Genomic DNA, 21,556 nt, shown 5'->3' with positions numbered 1-21,556 from the left:
GAACCTTTCATTTGCACCCTTTCTAATTTTTGAACCTGCCCCTGGAGATTTGGTTCCAAGCTAGATCCAGTAACAGAGAAGGCCAGTTATCCTGTCCTGCTCCATTTTAGTAACTATACAAATCACTTGAGTTATACTCACATGGTTTACAGTATCACCAGAAACCCATTAGAGCCTCTTAATTCATAGTCTTGTTTTATTTATACCTTCTGCTTCAGGTAGGCACTATCCGCCTCCAACAAAAATCTCTTCCACGGTGTCTGTATTTACATAATAGTACAATGCTTGTACTCAGATTATGGCATTTTTCTATTGTGGCAGTTACAAAAAAAGTTGGGATTAGGGCTAAGAGTATGATCCATATACAGATATCCACAGCTATGTGAGAATTAACGTAAGATTTACAAGTAATCTGTGACTATTACACATGTGGTGCAGTTCATGGTGACATTTATAAACAAACTTCAATAGACGGACAAAGTAAACTGTGCTGGGGATAACATTATAGTGGCCCTCTGTGTGGGTAGGTACCAGTTTAAGTGGTGTAATCCTTAACAATTAGGCTCACCTGATAACCAAACAGAACAAGGATACTTTAATCTTTTTCTACCTATAGACGGCTCACAATGTTAATTATGGCCTTGGTTACATACAGAGGGTAAACTATGGTCCTTAATGAGCTTCCTCTCCCCCCTGCAAGTTTTGGTCAAGTATTGCCTCCTTAGTTAATTAGTGAAATTATGCAATTAGGCTAAATAGATTTAGTAAAGCATATACAATTTCTGGTGGCTGCTGTAAAAACCTTTATTGAATTGTGTATAAAAGAGGTATTCAAATTCACAGCCATTTTAAAATCATCTTTTGGAAAACAAAAAGAGATCAGTCTACATCTGCAACGCGCTCCTCCAAACTTGGTTTGAAAAAAATCGAAATGGTTTGAGTCATGGGGCTCCTCAGACACACCTGAAACTTGGAAATCGTGTTTGATTAGATAATTCAAAAATTGCTTGATGGATACTAATCAGGGACAGCTCTAGACACCAGCGTTCCAAGCATGTGCTTGGGGCGGCACTTCTCAAGGGGCGGCAGTCCGGCCCTTTGGGGCGGCTCTTTTCAAGGGGTGACACTCCAGCTTTTTTTTTTTTTTTTTCGCTTGGGCCGGCAAAAAACCTGGAGCCGGCCCTGATACTAATTACAATAATAACTTGCTTCTAGACCAGGACTTTCTATACCATATTACTGCTCAGAAGTTGACTTCTGTTTTGTAAAGTGGACCCAATTCTACTCTCAAATGTTAAATCAATGGGACTAGTAAGTAACTGAGGACAATTGGTCCTCACACCTTTTTATTAGAGTTCCAGTTATGTTATATAAGCTTTTCCAAACGAGTTAATATTCTCTCTATGGAACAAGGTAATTGCAAGTCTGGTCAAAATTTTTCTGTGTCATGCTGTTTTTTGACAGAAGATTGGGTTTTTGCTTCAATTAATTTTTGTGTGTGAAATGCTCCTGCTTTCCATGGAAAATTTCAATTTTGTTGTCAGAAAAACCAAACACCCACAAATAAAATACTTTTGCTGAAAACTAAAATATTTTGGTATTCCAATTTTCCACAGAAACAAATATCATTTTTGACCACCTCTATTAATCACGCCTGGGCACCATTAAAAAGATTTCATTGCCAAACTTCCACAATTGCACAGATGCTTTGGAATGGTTCTAAGCGTGACCAAGTAATAAAAGATTTTGAACACTAGCCATGAACAGTGTCTTTTCACTGATTACTCCTTGTGAGAAGCAAAAGTAAAAAAAACCATAAAGCAGTAGCCAGAATCCTACTAGAAAAATGCAGAACATCATGACTCAGATTGTGGGGATGATCTGTCCTGTTCGATGGGGAAAAATGTGAAAATCTTGCAGGAACTCCACTCCTCCCCCATGCACTTCCACTCACTTCTTTTTCTAAAGCTCACAGTTTCCTTAATCTCTCAGTTTTCTATACAGGGTGTGACATGCTGAGTGTGTCTGGGAAGGTAGCATGTGGTGAGGCAGACCTCCCCATTTCTGTTTCAGTTGATTAGCTAACAGTAGGGAATGGGTGTGCTACAACATATGCAACGCAAACAGTAATGCAGCGCCAATGCGCTCTCCAGCAATTTTCTGTGTTCCCCATATATTTGCAGTCTCCAGCTCTGCTCCCCCCTCCCTTAGCAGTTTCATTTTACCAGCTGGCAACTTAGAGCCAGACAAGCTGGCATGTCAGCACCTATCTTACTTCATATTAGTAAAGTAACTTGCACATCCTGTCTGATCATACAAACATCTGGCTTCTCAGAGTCCCCCTCTAAATCACAATGGCAGTCCTGTTGAGGAGCTTGTTTACAACATAGTTGGCTCCAAATGCAGCTAAAGCAAAGTTCTAGTGGTGGGGCTGGGTCCCCCACGTATCCAGACTCCAGTGGCAAGAACAGAATTATTCATTGTGTGAGACCTTTTGTCCACTGGGAATTTGCTTTTCCCCTCAGCCAGCTCCTAGGCGTGTGCTCGTAGGACTGAACATTTCCTAGTTTAGATTATATGTAAAATTTTCAGAACTGCCTGCGTGAATGATGAGCCAACCCCATTGATCTTCTATGGGACGTCACTTAGATGCTTTTGAAAATTTTACCCTTTGTCATTTTGCTCTCAAATGGCATCTAGATTTCTTCTTTATCCCCAGCAGACTCCTGTTTCTACTCTTTACCTCCTTTCATTTCTCCTCATGAGTCCCAGCCTTCTGAAAATCAGGCCTTTTATGGTGTTATAAATTGTGCTCCCCAAATCACCCCAAATGGATATCTTCCCGGGTTTCTTATGCTTTTCTATGGTTTGGGCTCTTGACTAGAGGACAGCTTGACATGGCAATTTAAGGTAACTGGATTTGGTATCAAAGAACGGGAAGGGCTGCTGCTGAAGATCAAGAGTGGCAATGGCCTGATACAGATTACCCTCATTCCAGGTAATCTGTGCCATAAGTGATGGTCCTCTGCCTCCTACCAGTGTTGAATGTGCTAGAGCCTCTGCTCTACAATGTGTCCTGAGGATGCCTGGATACATTTAAACTGGAGTTTTTCAGACTGATGGTTGCCCTGGAAGCCTTGGAGCTGTGAAGAGGCTGTGCCAACTACATCTCAGGCTATGGCAAGCCAGGGCTGCATAGGAATCTCATGGCTAAACTACAGCATTTCCAATCAGAGGAAGATAAACATTTGGATGCACTAGGAGCCCTGGCCCTGGACAACCACACAGTCCCTTCAAGAAGCATTTAGACATCGTGGTCACTGGTACCTTATGCACAGTTGTTATTTAGCAACAAGTCGATGTGGCTTTTTGCGCTGTCCTAGAAACCCCCATTTATCTCTGCTTTAAATGTTTCCCAACTGTGTTCTGCACTTGTTTTGGGGATTGGCCTCATTTGGCTGCTGCATTGTGGAAAGTTAGGGCTCCTTCAACCTGAATCTGATGACTACTTCCAATTGCACAACAAAAGACACTTGGGGCAGGTTTCTGTGCACCAGCACACTAGGTCAGAAGCACAGATTGAAATAACACCACTAAAGGCTGTATTTGTCTCTGGTCACCCTGCCGCGATGATGTGGGCAGTGAGTCATTGGCACTGTGTCCTGTATGTGCCCCTCCCTGTGCCTGCTTGTGGTTAGTCTCTGTCTCAGTAGCCGTAATTTACTCAGAGGGTGTTTGCTGAAGGCAGCTGAGGAGTGGGGAAGGAAGAACCTTTTGGTGTTAGTGGAGGGACTCGAGAGCCAGGTAGGAACAGACTGAATGAGACCCAGAAGAACATTTCCATGGGAGTGTGCTACGTTGGTTTGCCATGGCCATTTAGCATTTGTATACCAGTCAGGCTGCAGCAGACCACCCCTGTGTGGCTCATTTCCAAAGTTTGGGTGTCAAAGCTGCTGGCCACCCAGGGCTGGGTGGCTATGTCCCCAGCTTCATATGTTAGTGAATGATTAGCATGTGCAAATTGGCCCTATGGACACAAACCCCTCAATTGTACGGCCTGTTGCTCTTGGCAGCCTGTCAGGATTGTTTCATCTACTGCTTGATAGCGAAGCCGCTCCCACAGAGGGCTGAGAACACTCCCCTCGTCCCCACGGTTGTGGGAAAGACCAGCCCTGAACCCCCTGTCATCTAGGGTGGTCCCGGCCAACATTATGCAGTCTGGATGCCTTCAGGGCAAGATGGGTCCTACCCGCCTCACCCAGGACAGAGGGGAAATGTAACTTTGCAGAGACCACCTGCATGGCTCCTGCCTCCTTCTCCCCATTAACCATCCCACACCCTGCCTGCCCCTCTCTCTCACCCCTAAACCCACACTTATGACAAGCAGCTACATAACCCACATCAAGCTAGCTAGCTAGTAACCCTGGCCCATGAGGCAATTTTGGAAATAGATTATATGCGCCAGCCCCTGAAGCCACAGCTACAATCCAGTCCATTTGCACACATCTTCCTGTACCAACACATGCCACCTGTTCAGACACCCGTCTGGAAGCCCCATGTACTCCCCCACTTGCACTCTGGAATAAGCACATGCCTGAGTATTTGCACCCATGCAAATCTTGGAAAATTTAACCTTAACGAACTTGCCCAAGGCTATACAGAAAATCTGGGACAGAAGTAGGGCCTCTTGAGTCCCAGCCTTGTGCCTTGACCACAAGAGCATCACTCCTTCCCCAACAGAGGACACAGCAAATATTAAACTGGATTTAAAGGAGATCTTCTGCAGTTTCAACGTGCCTACAATTTTCTTGTAGCTCTGGCAACTCCTTTCCAGGGAATCATTTTCACTTCAGGAGAATAAATCTAGTCTTCCATTTCTGAATGGCGTAAAAAATCTACTTTGCTGAAACAAAGCAGTGTTTATTAACAGTAACTGACTGCTACGCACTATATCAAGACCAGTAACTATGTGGTTTAAGACCAATGGTAACCTTAATGTATACAGGTACTTAACCCAAGACAAGTGCTCTGTGACTGGTGAACAACTGCATATGCTAAGCAAATGGCTTGATGCAATCAAATAAACAGAGAGAGATTTGGAGCGTAACCTAACTTTTTAGTTATCTTTTCTCATACAGACAGTCATGTCACATTTTAATTACTCATTTCGTGCTTTTTTCACGACTTTTGGAAAAATGTTTTAACATCGCCTGAATATTTCAGTATCATTAATATATGTGGGGGAGTGAAGTGATGCAAACAATCCCCATTAATCCCACAATCTGATTCACGCAAATGGACTCCATGCCCATGATTTCAATGGGACTTTGGCACGGTGTAGCGGTCCCTCTCCATGGCTCAAATTGCATGATTATGGCCTCAATTTAAAAGGAATCTTTGAGATTTGGGGTATAGTTTCCAAAGGCCTAAGGCCCATCCTACCTTTCTGAAGGTAGAATCTGCATTTAAGAAATTGCAGCAATTATAATAAAATAATCTGTATCTTCAAATCGGTGAACTTGCACCTTGACTCCTTTATTTGCAACTCAGGTGCAGAAGTGCTAATGCAAATTGCAACTGCACAAGAGAGGCCATGCTTTTACGAATTTGGCTCTTGTAGCGTAATTTTCCTTTTAAAAGAGTCATCGAGAAATGCCATGATAATGCTGAGCCATCCCTACTGAGACTTTACCCAATAGTACCCAAGAAATCTAAATTTTAGTAAACCTTACCAAAGTCAGGTTTGGTTTCATTTCCCAGAAAGCGTTCAAATTAACAAAACACATGCTCATTAGCTGCAAAAGGGATATCATTTCTCTTTTACAGTTTTGTTCTCAAAATATGGTTAGAAATTTGCATTTCAAGCCATTTGCTCCAATAATAATAATAATCTTTTTTTGAAGTTAAAAAAGAGCAGCAAGGAGAGAAAAACAAAACAAAACAAGCAATGCAACGTAAAGAGCCCCAAACGAAAGCAATAACTTACTGTAGCTACTTTCGCTATCGCTGGCATTAGAGGAAACATATTCTGCAAGAACAGTACAGCAAATTAAAGAATATAACCAAGCACCACGAAGCAGCTAGAACTTAAAAGATCTGCCACATTCATGCAAAGGTGAGTGTTCAGAGTGGAAGTAAAATCAGTGCAGCAGCTCCATCTGAAAATCTCAGCTAACTCATACCATTAAGATGAAAGCTTTATCTCTTGGTATATCAAGAAGGGGGCTACACACCTGTGGCTAGTGGCACTTCTTCCCCTTGATGAATTGTATAAAGGGCCAGTGACATCCCAAACATCTGCATGCCAAAATAGATGGCAGTCCATTCACACGTCCCTAGACTTACAGGCTAATTATGCAAAGACCTGGGTGTTTAGACAGATTATTCTTAATGATGAATAATGTGTATAATTAATGCGTAGGAACTGTTCTCATTACAGTTAGAGCTCTTCTTCCACCCTTTGTGCCGGTCATTAGTCATTGTGCAAGGTATCTTAGTCAGGGTTTGCCAATCAATGGGTTTTACCATAAGTTTTATTTTTATTTATGTAAAGCTCGCCATAAAGCAATAATATCAGTTATGAAAATAACAGGGCTTGTCAGAACCTTTTTCAGACAGTACTGGCAGTTACCAAGATTAATGCCCTCAAGATTTGGGTTGGGGGAGGGAGGATCGTTGTCAGAAGCAGCCTGGCTGCAACCATAGGAGTTACCATCAGGGTGCTAACCTGCGGTCTAACTAGTCGAATATCCTGTCTCCAATAGTGGCTCCTTCAGAGAAAAGTGCAAGAAACCCCTTAACAATACCTACTCCCCCTGGAGACCTCAACACTGTCTTCCAGAAATATCTTGACTGCCTGGACCAAGGGGAGGGAAACAGTGTCTGGAAGGGTTAGGAGTGGGACCGAAAAGGGTGGTTTATGAAGGGGCAGTTGGCAGGACTAATGTTTTTTCCTTTGTGCTTTTGGAATGAGGCCACCAACCAGGTAGCTCTGGGCGGGTATCACTGGAACTCAATAAGGGCATGAAGAACTTTGCACAAGCTCATCATATGTGGAAGCTGGGATTGTCTATGGACATCCAGGGCCTCTAAGCTCAGATGGGGTTAATCTTTTGGTCATGAGTTCAGACATTCAAACATGGCAGGGAAAATCTGTTGGTCAGAACATGGAAGATGGCAGCCAACTGGAACTGCCTCCTCACTTGCAGCTGGCCCACAGCCCTCCCAGATGCATCTGAAAAGGTCCTGGTCATCGTTCATGCTTTTTGTTCTGCTAATGCTCATTTACTAGGGTGGAGGGATAGGAGACAGAGATGAGTCCCCACCCCAAAATTGGTAAAAAGTTAATATAGACCCCTCTGGGGGACTCAATTTCATTCTCAATTCAGACAACACCATTAATGGTGGTTTCCTCTTTCTAAAGGACGCCAGCTCCTAGCAGAAGTAGAAGGTACAATTGGCATAATGATCTGTAGTCACTAATTTTGGGTGGCTCCATTTTTGGTGTCCAGCTGAAGAGATGTATTGACTTAATTCAACTGGTGTATTAGATGCAAAGTCCTATGTGTGTGTAAAGTTGGGCACCAAAAAACTGAGCCACCCAAAATGAGAGGCCACTTTTGAACATTTGGGCCACGATGCCTATACAGCTGCACGGGCTGCTCTGCCATTGGGATTGATATTGTTAAGCTCCTGAACATGTGGCTTTGGGCCACTTTTTCTAAGACGCATCATCATCTGCGTCTCTCCTTGGCAAAATCTCCAGAGCACAAACAAATTACTGGTAAAGACCTGCCAGGAGTTGTCAAATATTTCTGTATTTTGCATTGTTGATGGCCAGGTCTGGGCAGCTGTTGGCTTTTGCAGGAAAGTTATTGACTGAGCAAGATGCATATCAGAACAATTATAGTCTCGTAATTAGATGTGATTGGATTTAAAATTCTAGTTTCAGGACAAACAGAATGTGCTTCAGCAACATAATGTCTTATGCCAATATGCTCCTCAGATGAAAAGCAGGTGCTGTACATAGCCTGCATCCACCACAACATAAACTAAGGCACAGATCATGCCTTGCTGTGGATAGAGCCACAAGGAGGTCAAAGGAAGACTCTGCAGGCTGAGCTCCTATCCCATCATGTATGAGTAGGGTTGGGGTACTGAAAATCAGTGGGCAGGGGGCATGGCTGGCAAATATCCAGGGGTCCTCAAACTGGGGCATCCATGCAGAGGTGAGGCATGGAAAGGCCTAGCTCCTCCACAATACTCCTTGGGCGCCTATCTAAACTCATGCTGTCACTGCCTGCCCACTTGCAGCTGGCCCATACCCTCCCACTAAAGGGAGGCAACTCACAGGAGTTAATACTTCCCAGAGAGAGAGCAACAGCAGAATCAGCATTCATGGCCAAGGTTGGTTCCCCATGGGCCTGTCAAGCAACAATACCATGGAGAGCACCCTGCCTCCCCCGCAGCGTACCATGCCCTCCTCCAAATACACACAGCTGTCCATGTGCAGAGTGGCACTGCAGGAATGGCGGGGAGGGGGCGTGGGGGATGGGATGATAATTAAAAACAATCATGGAAAACATTGGTTTTAGGGTTTAGTAAAAAGTTCATTTTTACATTTGGAGCAAAATTTATCCTGATGATATCTCTTTAAAACATATACTTACAGACTTGTAGTACTACTACTAGTAGTAGTAGAAGTTGTTGTTGTTGTTAACACATGTGGCCTTCAGAATCATGAAGGCCTCTATTAACCAATAATCTATAGCCCGTCGTAAGGCTGTGTGCCATTAAAAATAATGTGTTGGTTTAATATACATGATACATGTACTATCGGGCTGGGGCTGCAGGGATCTAGAATTGTGCTGATAGTTGAAAACTAGCTTCAGTATTAACAATGGAGAAAGTCAGCAAATAGTTTGCAAGCACAATAAAATAGTATGTTAGGGAGAGCTATCTGTTTCTGGGCAGAGGTTTTCAATAGGGCTTTAGCTAATCAGATGGACTCTGGTTCATTTTATGTAATGCAGAGAAGGCGCTACATGCATTGCTATCATGCTTTCCGTAAGCTATTTAGTCATGGCAAAATCAAAATTCTGCACATCATCCAGAAAACTAGCACTGTATAACTCTCCCACTGCTCTTCAAGAGACAAAGTTTTCACCTTTAAAAGGGAAAGTCAACCATTATATGTCTTAACATATCAATTAAAAAAACCCAGGCATTTAATAATCTTTTAAAATGTGTGCATGAACGTGCATTTTTGTAACCAAAATCACATACAGAACAATAGGTGATGCACTGGTAACATTCACATACATTATGCCTCAATTAAGAAAAAGAATAAGCATTGAAGGAAGAAAACAGCCAATACACATGTAAGTAGTATTATTATGCTGGACTTATTCAGGGCTGGATAGAGCATACTAATGTAGTTAAGTATATAGAGTTCAGTTGCAAGTAATTTATTTCATTCTATGCAATTTCTCTAGAAATAAATTACAGGAAACAAATTATTTTTGAAGAATCATCTGACAAAATGCTGCACATTCTATAATACTAATTCCTGAGGTAGGATCACCACATACCAGAAAAATAAATTGCTAATGTGTAGTGACAAAGGATTGGTCGCTAATGGTGACAGATTTAAAATTAGTTATGGAGAAGGTTATGCCTTTTCTCGCTTGCAAATAGTTTCTTCCATTAACAGCAACATACTAATCTACAATCTGGCAAAGTAACAAAAACACTCCCATGCAAAAAGCTGAAAATGCAGAAGCGGCAGCATAAAATAATTTTCTATTGATCTTCTCGAGATGTTTAACTTTCCCTTCATATCAAGATGGATTGCTGCTCAAAGGCACATTCTAGGCAGCAGTACAAGTTCTAGGTATGCTACTGTCTACAGAACTGCCATGGTGGGAACAAAAACATACTGTCAGAAACAAAAGGTGTTATTACATCAGAAGTAAAAGTCTCTGTTTGATACGTTGTATGTTATTTAATATTGTCATGCAGAACAAAACAATTGAAACATTTTTGGTGCATTCACAGCTGGGTAACAAATAAAACTCTATCTTGTGCATGCTGGGAATGGAAGGTCCTCAGAGAAGGAACAAAAGCCAAAACAAAAACAGAACACAAAAAAAAAAAGAAAAAAAGTTGAAGTGACCATTCCTGGGAACTTACTCAGAGTCTTTGTTCCATAACCGTCGTCACCTAATCCGGGGATGTCCTGCACGGAAGTCCCCAGAGAGAGCAATGAGAAAGGAAGAACAGCCGCAGAAGAGGAAGGAAGAAGTCAGTGGAGTTGAAATGGATACTACCATGACTGACCATGCAGATGGAGCAATCTGGATCCCTGCTTTCTCTTTTTGAAACAACTTTAAACCCATATTCCACAGTAATGTTCCCCAATGAAAAAGACAGTGACCATTATGTACTCTGCTGCTACAGTTAAAGAAAACCAAAACCAAAAACCCAAAGAATCCTTAGCGGATCAATTTGCAGGGAGAGAATATTAAGGGGGGTAGGGGGGAGCCAAATTTCTTCTGGTATAACACCAGCATACACATTACATTATTCTGGATACTCAGAATATATAACGCAGGCATGCAGTGAGTGACCAGATTCTATTCAGAGGATTATCATTGTTTTAACTTTACTTTTTAAAATTAGAAGAAAACTGATGAGAAATAGAAAAAGTCACTGTGTGGCTTTCAGTTCAGGATTAAAACACTCAACAAAGTGATCAATTGTAATCAAGAAGGAGATTAGAGCCATCTAGATTAAGTCCAAAAAGTAGTAGACACAAAAATGATTGATACTGGAATGTTTAGGGGTTTTTTTAAACCAAAAATAAAATTAATGTAATAATTTAGGAGAAACTGATTTTACATCAGTTTGGGCCAGTTCTGAATTCCAACATTTTATGTAGGAAAGAACTGGATTTAAAACAACAAAAATAATCAGCAACATTTATGAAAAAAGGGAAGAAATTTATACACCGAACTCTTCCAGCCAGAAGCCAAGGTCACTGCTTTATCTTACTCTGAAAAGGATGTTTCAAGGGAAGGGAGCATCAGCTGGATCCAGACTGCAATCATACATTGGTCACAGTAGTAATACCTCACCTGCCTGCCTTTGCTATTTGTATGCCTAGATGTGTGGGGTACTGGTGTCATGCGTGTCACCCATTTTTGTGCTGCATGTGACATCATCTCCAAGAGGTTACTTACGTTCTGGATCACTTGTGTCCTGCTCACTCTGCTCCTTGTTCTTGTAGAATGGGAATTTTCGTGAAAAGATGAAGTTCTTTTTACGCTTGTCATTGAATGACTGTGAAGGAGAAAAGGCATGGGGCAAAAACAGGGACGTCTAATTGTTGTCACATTCATGCTGACAAAACAACTAGTTTGTAAAAGTGGAGAGAACTGTAGTGACTCCAACCAGTCAAAACCAAGTGGTTGAAAAGAATCAGAAATGATTTTCAATAGGGATTGCAGTTTAAAGGACATAATGTCTTGAAGACTGATCAGTTTTATTACAGATGGGCTCAAGCCACAAACTTCAGATCCAGATTTTGAAACTCCAAAGCTTGGGGTTGTTCCAATAAAGGGTTTTGGTTCAGCCCATTATAACATTTGGATTCAAATATGGTCATGGATTCTGATTTCTCCCTCCCCTCCCAACCAAATTTCAGGGGTGCTTGGATCTGGGGTTCTGGTTCAGCCCTCTCCAGTGCATGTCACTTGACAAGTGCTGAGCACTTGCCACTCAAATTGGAGTCAATGGCAATTGTGAGTGGCTCAGTGTATCTCAAGATCAGACCAGTGATCTTTAATCATAGTAAATTCTGCCCAGAATTAATTCACTGTCTAGAAGAGAGTAGGCTGTAAAGGAGAAATCGAAGAGATCCATGGATTCACTTCCAGTAGACATGAAAGTTGAACTCTGTGCCAATTAAAAATACATATTTATTTTTGGTAGCTGTTTCAAGATCCTTAATAAATGTTTTATTCCCCCCCCCCTATTTTTGAAATTCAAAGACTTGTTCAAGTAATCAAAGGGACAATACTTTCATTTTCGTTTGAACACTATAGTCATTCATTAGGCTTGGTGCGTATAGTTTCAGTTTTATATAATCTAGTCACTGAATTCTGCTGCTGTACAATATTTCTTAGCAAATTCAGCTGCATATCCTGCCATAACTCCGCATATGGCGAGTTAATACTTAGGTGAATGGGCATTTTGTGTGAAAAAAGGTGTTATTTTTGTAGACAGGTTCATTACATTATATTAAAGCGTAACAGGATATAGGCATTAGGCATTCAGAGCCAATTTCTTCTCATCTCACAAGCAATTAATTCAATTTCTTTGGGACTGTTTGCATGAATAAAGGAACCAGGATTTGGTCCCAAATATACAAAGAAATAAGTTTAGCGGCTGCTAATATAATTTGTTATGTTAACAGCATAGAAGGTGTTCTAGAATATGACAGATTTCTAAAAGATGTGAAGTCAAAAAATTTAACACTTAAAAAAACTTATGAAAACAGGTATTTTACTTGTGTCACAAAAGTTTCATGCCACTTTTACATTTCAAGCATATTTAAACTTTAGTAACTGAAAACAAAAGAAAAAAATACACATGTAGAATAAATGATCCATGAATGTCTTTCAGAATATGCAAACATTCAACTTGAAATTAATGTAGATGTCATGCACAAGTAATACAGACAGCATGCAAATTCAAAACAATGCAAACATGAAACAAAGCCAGGGACTAAAAATATGGACATGACAGATTATAGTAATTGGTGGGTGAAAACGGGGTCGACATGCAAATTACATCACATCAATGGCCTGCAGGGTAGAATGGAAATTAAAATGTGTTTTCTGTGATCACTTCTTTTATCTTTCCAACGCAAGGAATGTAATATGTTAACATTTCCTGGGGTATGAAAATGTTGTTTGTCATGATTAATCCGAGTTTGACATAATAATATACAAGGATCACACTTTAAAAAAATTATATATACACAATAATCCCGCAAAAACCAAAGTGGTCAAAAATTATAGTCATTTCAATACCAAATGCCTTTTCAGTTTGGAATTAAAGAGAAGGTTATCAAATTGGTACATAAATATGCTGTGGCCCATAGCAACATTAAGACAAATCACCATTCTAGTTCACATTTATAAATGATATCCTCTCTATGAAAATTATTTCCCTCAAGCAATCTATAGCAAAAACTGCAACAAGTACATTTCAACCAGAAAAGTGTTGTTATTTTGTACTTCTTATGCAATATTGCATGGGACAGCTAGAAGATCATTCTTAGCACAGTCAATTATTAGAAAAGACTGCTTTTTCATAGAGAAAGAAAGTGTGGAGTTCACAAATTTCCTGGCTTAAAATTCCTAGTATGATATTAATTAGGCACAAACCTTGCTTTCTGGCTCCAAGACAAGACAGCAGTATAACAAATGTGCTAGCCTGCTATCCACTCTCCCTTAACCAAATGCCCATTGTGTGTCCGGTTGCACAGTATCAGATTTAATACCTTCCATGTTGTGACAGATATTCAAATAACTGTTCCAGGATAATACTATATATTTTTTGGCCTTTAAGAATTTCCCTGTTTTTTTGTGTCAATAACATTTCTATAATCAATGTGTTTTTCTCTATAAGGAGCAGTAAAACATGTTATTTACAAATTTTCTTAACACATTCATGTAAAGCTAAACAAAACATCTAATTTTTAACTTAGTAGTTGGTGATAAGCATTGCAAAATCCAGCCGGACATTACTCTGACAGCTGTATATCAAGAGAGATCATCCTGTTTTAGAAAAACCCTTCCCACTACTCAACTAAATCATTCTTGAATTCAAGTGTCTTTACACAAAGAATACGGAATCAAACTTGTTAGCAATGTATCTATACTGTACTGGAATGAGAGACATGGTCTTGATGGAGTCTAGCTTCCGTATCTTTTTCAGGGTAGTTTTGTAGATGGGAAAAGCTTTCTTTTAAAGAGATGCCTGAAAAGCCATTGTGGCTTCCTAGCAGCTTCAAAATGCTTTCTTCAGCTAGTTCATTCAACCAAGCTGATAGATCTCACAGCACTGAAAACTGACATTGGTATCAGGGAGTGGCTTTTAGAGTTGGAACACATAATCACCACGGTGCAAATAAGTGATGGTCACATTAACACCACCCTATACCGAAAACCTACCGACCGCTATGCCTACCTTCATGCCTCCAGCTTCCATCCCGGACACACCACAAGATCCATTGTCTACAGCCAAGCACTGAGGTACAACCGCATCTGCTCTAACCCCGCAGACAGAGACCAACACCTAGAAAATCTCCACCAAGCATTCTCAAGACTACAGTACCCACACCAGGAAATAAAGAAACAGATCAACAGAGCCAGACGTGTACCCAGAAGCCTCCTACTGCAAGACAAGCCCAAGAAAGAAACCAACAGGACTCCACTGGCCATCACATACAGTCCCCAGCTAAAACCCCTCCAACGCATCATCAGGGATCTACAGCCCATCCTGGACAATGATCACACACTTTCACAGGCCTTGGGTGGCAGGCCAGTCCTCGCCCACAGACAACCTGCCAACCTGAAGCATATTCTCACCAGCAACTGCACACCACACCATAGTAACTCCAGCTCAGGAACCAATCCATGCAACAAACCTCGATGCCAACTCTGCCCACATATCTACACCAGCAACACCATCACAGGACCTAACCGGATCAGCCACACCATCACCGGTTCATTCACCTGCACATCCACCAATGTAATATATGCCATCATATGCCAGCAATGCCCCTCTGCTATGTACATCGGCCAAACTGGACAGTCTCTAAGGAAAAGGATAAATGGACACAAATCAGACATTAGGAATGGCAATATACAAAAACCTGTAGGAGAACACTTCAACCTCCCTGGCCACACAATAGCAGACCTTAAGGTGGCCATCCTGCAGCAAAAAAACTTTAGAACCAGACTTCAAAGAGAAACTGCTGAGCTCCAGTTCATCTGCAAATTTGACACCATCAGCTCAGGACTAAACAAAGACTGTGAATGGCTTGCCAATTACAGAACCAGTTTCTCCTCCCTTGGTTTTCACACCTCAACTGCTAGAACAGGGCCTCATCCTCCCTGATTGATCTAACCTCGTTATCTCTAGCTTGCTTCTTGCTTGCTTATATTTACCTGCCCCTGGAAATTTCCACTACTTGCATCCGAAGAAGTGGGTATTCACCCACGAAAGCTCATGCTGCAAAAACATCTGTTAGTCTATAAGGTGCCACAGGATTCTTTGCTGCTTCTACAGAACCAGACTAACACGGCTACCCCTCTGATACATAATCAATGTCACCTTTTCCCACCATGTTATAACAATGGTTTGCCTTTACCTGACAATCTGAAACTGCTTTGCAAACATTAAGTCTCGGAAATCCCTCAGAGATAGGAGCATTATTATACTCATTTTACAGGGTCCTGTGGCTAGAACAGTAGTCTGGGCTCTGGGAGACACAGATTCAATTTTCCACACCTCTGTGCAACATAGTCATACTGACATAATTTGATAGCGCCGACCAAGCCTAAAACTGAATTTTGGGTTAGAACAGGCTCAGATCAAGGTAAATCTGCTTGTGAACTTAGAGATTTGGATATTGGGAACACAAAGAAGAAGTACAAACCAGATCAAAATACCCCTTGCTGCTCATTTTCACCATATGAGGGTAAATTTTGTTTAATACTTAGAAATGTATATTTTTATTTCTATTTTTAACATTTATAAATATTTATATGAACATTTGTTTAGTGACAAACCAACCAATAAAACTTTTAATGCCGCTTATTATCCAGGAAATGTAATTTTAATCCCTAATAAAATAGAACAGGCACAAAAAAAATCACCAAAGAGCTACAGGCTAATTAAATCATGAGAAATAAGCAACATGGGTTTTAAAAGGACCGTCTTGCCAGACAATTTGATGACAAATTTGGATTCATTTACAAAATGAGTGAATGAAGCCACTGCTGCAGGTGCTGTATATTTAGATTTCAGCATGTGATTTAGTATCTTACAAAAATTTACTCTTAAAATTCACTCATTGATTTAGATGTGAACGCTGCCTTATGGTCTGAAAATTGGCTGAAGGCTCAAAAAGAAAGTGTAGTGATAAAGGGCAAAGTATCAAACTGGGGGTAGTGTTCCCTTGGATTCTGCTGGGAGGGGTGGTGTTATTCTTATTTATTATTGACATTATGGGTAGCTCCTGAAACCAGTGCCCCATTGTGCCAGGTGCTGAATCTCCCTCATAGCCTCTGCAGTGAATTCATCACAATGGCCTTATCTTTCTTGAGTGCTCCTTTAACAGCTTGATCATCCAATGGCCCCACTGATTGTTTAGCAGGCTTCCGGCTTCTGATGTACTTAATATTTTTGCTGCTAGTTTTTGAGTCATTGGCTAGTTACTTTTCAAATTCTTTTTTGACCTGTCTAATTATACGTTTACACTTGACTTGCTAGAGTTTATGCTCCTTTCTGTTTTCCTCAGTGGGATTTAACTTCCAATTTTTAAAGGGTGCCTTTTTGCCTCTAACCACTTCTTTTACTTTGTTGTTTAGCCATGGTGGTATTTTTTGGTCCTCTGTCTTTTTAAATTTGGGGTATACATTTAATTTGAGCCTCTATTACGTTGTTTTAAAAAAGTCTCCATGCAGCTTGCAGGCATTTCGCTTCTGGGACTGTACTTTTTAATTTCTGTTTACTTAGCTTCCTCATGTTTGTGTAGTTCCCCTTTCTGAAGTTAAATTCTACTGCAGTGGGCTTCTTTGGTGTGTCTCCCACCCTAAGCATGTTAAACTTAATTATATTATGGTCGCTATTACCAAGTGGTTCAGCTATATTCATCTCTTGGACCAGATCCTGTACTCCACTTAGGACTAAATCAAGAGCTCCTTTTGTGGGTTCCAGTTTTATGGTGTCAAGAAACATCATCTCTGCATCCCGTCCTGAGGTGACATGTACCCAGTCAATATGGGGATAGATGAAATTGAGTTTTCAGGTTTTATAGCCTCTCTAACCTCCCTGCGCATTTCACAGTCACTATCACCATCTGCTGTATTCTTATCATTGAAGCATGGAATTATTATCCATAGAGATTTTATGGCACAGTTTAGGTCATTTAAGATTTTTACTATATTTGACTCATGCTTTCTTTCACATATAGTGCCACTCACCAACCTGCACAACCGATTCTGTCATTCCTGTACATTTGGTATCCTGGTATTACTGTGTCCCATTGATTATCATCATTCCACCAAGTTTATGTGATGCCTATTATATCAATATACTAATTTAATACCAGGCACTCAAGTTCACCCATCTAAGTATTTAGACTTCTAGTATTTGCATAGAAGCTCTTACAAAATCTGTCACTTTTTAGCTGTCTGCCATTATGTGATGTAACTGAATGGGACTCTTTTTCATTTGACTGTTTCTCATCAGATCCTAGCTGTACTTTATCACCTTCCATCCCTTCCTCTTACTAGGACATCACGAATCTCCATTAATAGATCCTCCCCTAAGGGATGTCTCTGTCTGAACCATGTGCTCTCCCACACCTGTTGTCTTTCCCCCAGCCCTAGTTTAAAAACTCCTCTATGACCTTTTTAATTTTACCTGCCAGCAAGAAGGTTCCATTTTGGTTTAGGTGGAGCCCATTCTTCCTGTATAGAATCCTCCTTTCCCAAAAGGTTCCCCAGCTCCTAATAAATCTGTATCCTGCACACACTCAAGCACTTAACTTTACACAGATGAGCACCCCATTGAGTTAAATAGGACTATTCATCTATATAAAGTTACTCACAGTACGTAAGAGTTTGCAGCACCAGGACCTAAATATTCATAACTTGGCTAAATGACAAGCAACATAGGACATCATCTTACAAGTATCTGAAGGATGCGAACAACAAAGATGGAAAGGATTTATTCAGTTTGGTAACAGCAACAAAGAGTAATGGGATGAAATAAAGAAAAGGGAAAATTAGACTCAATACAAGGAAAAAATTTCTTGATAGTGAAATCAATTAGAATGTGGAATAGTCTCCCCCAAAGGAAGTGGAGAAATCTAGAATCACTTTGCACATTTAAAACAAATCTACTAATAATAAATACTCTGGGGAATAACACTGCACTTGAAGGGGAGAGGGGGAGAGGAAAGAACTAGATGACCTACTAGAAATTGGAGCAGAAAAAGGCTTAAAATTCTGTAATTAACTACCCAGACAGCCATCATGAACCTGGGCTCCATTCCAACTCAAGCTCCGAGTTAGACTATCTGAGTCACTGCACTAAGTAATATGGTCACTGTGTAGTTTTCTTTTTTATGGTGCTCTCTACTGCTACAAAATTTAATTGGCATTATTAAGAAAATGATTTTTGTTTTGGCAATATTGTGCCAAGCAGATTGGATAATTCATTTCAAGGGAAATACGTAGATGGCTTTTTAGTGGCATTCTATGCTCGAGTGCACCATGGAGATGTCTCCCTGTAATTCCATAATTATGAGCAATGAGTCTGCTTTGTCACAAAGCACCAGCAGTTAAATTTGTGTGCATATAATGAGAAAGCATTGGCATGCTGCTTGCTTGTGTGTGTTCATGGCACTTAATATATCTTGCAGTATCTATTAGAAAACTTTGTTTCAACTTAAATTTAGTTTGGTTTTGATCAGATGTTTTCCTAGCTCTTTTTCATAATTCCCGATGATCAGAAAAGCATTGATTTGCAGTTGAATATTGGTTGTTCCTTAGACTTGCAAGTGAAGTTTATGGCATTGATTTCCATTACTCAATATTTTCAGTTAATCTGATCCACTGGACATGTTATTAGTCATGCGTGCTTTTGCACAGAACCTGCTTCTCCCCAGCCTTGCATCCTGAGTTCATCATTTACCACCACTACACTTGGGCACTCAGCTTACACAGATGTAAACAACAGTGATAGGCAGTGCAGAAACAGGCCTATTGTGTATAGAGAATGATTTACATAAGGATTATGCTGCCTTTTTAGAGTGCTGAGTAAAGAGAGACCTTAGGACTATAAGCATCAGGTTAAGAATACCTTACTGCACATTCAAAGACTGTCAGTAGACTCAAACTTTGATTCATCCAGTGTAGAGAAGGTAAGTATAATTCTATTTGGGCATGAGCTGAATTAAAGTTGCAAGATTAAGCAATCAAATTAGGAAGAAATTAAGTTTTCATGCACACAGGGTTAGGTTAATAGGCATGATAGGAACATGCCAAGTGCCTGGCTCCTGGAGTCAGGGAATCAGGTCAGAGTCTCATCTCTCAGCTTTCATTTAAAACATTTGTATTTTTAAACTTCATGGGTGTGATGAAAAGGTTTAAGGGTTTAAGCCAATTTTTAACTATTAGAGCTCAGGTTCAGATCTGTGTGTGTGTGTGTGGAGGGGAGTGTTATTATCCCACATCCGCCTAGTGTGGGGTTCTTACACCAGTACTAGCCACTGTCTGAGACAGGCTAATGCACTAGATGGATCTTGGGTTTGATCCACTGTGGAAACTGCTATGTTCCTGAAAGTTTCCAAACATAGCCTGAGAATAACTGATGCAGTGACACTTGCCTGAGTCTGCAGCCTGAAACAACAGCACTGAGAAGTATGACCTGAACTATTCATCCCAATGAGGTAGTAACTCTTAAGTCCACCACTCTGGAGGGCCTTCCACCAAAACCAGACTAATTAGTGGCTGTTTAAAATACCTTGACTTAAATACTACTCTACGTACCATGCATTTTCTTTTCAATCAGTGGCACAGATTTCCTTAGATGCGGTTGAGAATATGAGCCAATTAATTATTAAGTTAATTTATCTGTGTATACCACAGTCTTCCTTAGGTTTAATTCAGGACATGAGGTAGCAAGCTATAAAAATAGCATGCATGTATAGTTAAATTTAGCTCAAACTTCCTTAGGTGCAGTTTAGGAGAAGAGGCAGCTAATTAGGATGATAACTGAGCTGCGAATTTAGGTGTTCTAAATATGGCCAGCAAATTTTCAATATCATTGTATGTTATAATTAATCTGCTGTTCCCCATATAAAGATATATTGTATTAAATGACTTTAATGAACTCTCTCTCTGGCATATACAGAGTAGTAAACAATATTGCAAAATGCTATACACCCGTATTTAATGTTATAGCAAAATAGTTTAATAATATAGTGTACGATCTGAGCAATAGTATGACATCCTGCAATTAAACATCATGTGATTACAGTGCTGCAGAAACTGTAAAGACTACATAAGAATGTATATATATCTAAGGGTGCAGAAACATTTTGAGTGCCACATTGAAGTTGGCCTTTGACTGTTTAATCTTACAAGCTGCCTGTTTGCTGAATAGCTCTTCTCTATGTGGATCAAGTCCATTCTGTTGTGGGTTTTTTTGCATTTCTTTCACCTGCCCCACATACTCATATGTTGCACTTTGTTTCATATCATTTATACTTTCTGTGTCCCATGTACTAATACATTGGAGCCTTATTTGGATTGAAAACCCTCCCTGAGAATAGTTCCTTTCAAATAACAATAATAAACAAGTTTCTATTTTTTTAAATGCAAGAAAACATTTCTATTGGTCTTATGTTCAATAAGAGTCTATATTTTCAAAACATACAATTGGGCCTAAATTTGATCTAACAATATCCATTTAAGGTTCGCAGAACTATTTCATTATTAACACACGAGTCTCTTTTAGTCATGCCGACTCCCTAGAGATGTCAGTGGTGTACATTGAAACTGAAGACTCAAGTCTTCCTTTACTTTCAGCTGCAAGTTTGGCACAGCAGACTGTATTATTAAATTACTGTACAACTTTGTAAAGTGCTTTGAGATACCCTGGAATGATAAGAGACTAGGCATTGAAATTGTGGCTGACTGCTGTTCCATCACCCACATTTCATTTCATTACTTCAGCAAAACAACAGGCTAGAGTGCTGGTGTCAGCAGTCTCGCTAATATTCCTGGCCAAAGCAAGGAGAGAAACTTGTTCAGCCCAAAGGAGCAGGGCGAGGGAGGAGAGGGGGGAGCAAGAGGCAACGAATGGGCTCAGGACAAAGCAGAGTTACTCACAGCCAGAGTGCTAGAGTCACATTCACCACTGGCTTACGCCAGCTTCTGCTGTCAGACAGCAGAGAGCAAGGACCCGGTTGATGCAAAGCCCGCTGGAGAGAGGTTTCAGTGGAACAAATAAGACCCAACTTCTCCTCCATCAGTGGGGCCTCGAGGTAGCCAGCACAAGTCTGAATGGTGGTGCTGGCAGGGGACAAGGGCGGTAGTGAGGTGTGCTCATTCCACATGTGCCCACTGCAGCCTCCATCTGTGTGGCTCTCAAGGAGCCTCTGGTGGAACTTAAAGCTGCTGAGCAGAATGCCAGGAGAAAGGGTAGGGGTGAGGCTGGTGTCATATGTGCAACTAACACCTCCCTGTGC

The 21,556-nt window shown here is 40.6% G+C and overlaps 1 protein-coding gene across 12 annotated transcripts in view; it reads right to left on the bottom strand.

The window, feature by feature from the left end:
- DLG2 (discs large MAGUK scaffold protein 2) overlaps positions 1 to 21,556 on the bottom strand; it is a 1,465,131-nt gene that overhangs the window by 19,588 nt on the left and 1,423,987 nt on the right. For 10 of the 12 annotated variants that reach the window (XM_045020521.1, XM_045020529.1, XM_045020530.1 and 7 more), the window contains one exon: positions 11,241 to 11,340. In XM_045020521.1, coding sequence (XP_044876456.1) covers positions 11,241 to 11,340 — 100 coding nt within the window. Of the gene's footprint in view, positions 1 to 10,191; positions 10,238 to 11,240; positions 11,341 to 21,556 lie in introns of all 12 variants that reach the window. The other 2 variants (XM_045020573.1, XM_045020591.1) reach the window with 1 other exon arrangement.

Source organism: Mauremys mutica, chromosome 1 (assembly GCF_020497125.1).
Source record: "Mauremys mutica isolate MM-2020 ecotype Southern chromosome 1, ASM2049712v1, whole genome shotgun sequence".
NCBI classification, from domain to species: domain Eukaryota; kingdom Metazoa; phylum Chordata; order Testudines; family Geoemydidae; genus Mauremys; species Mauremys mutica.
The sequence above is the reverse complement of the archived record's forward strand: the minus strand, read 5'-3'. Positions and strand labels throughout refer to the sequence as shown.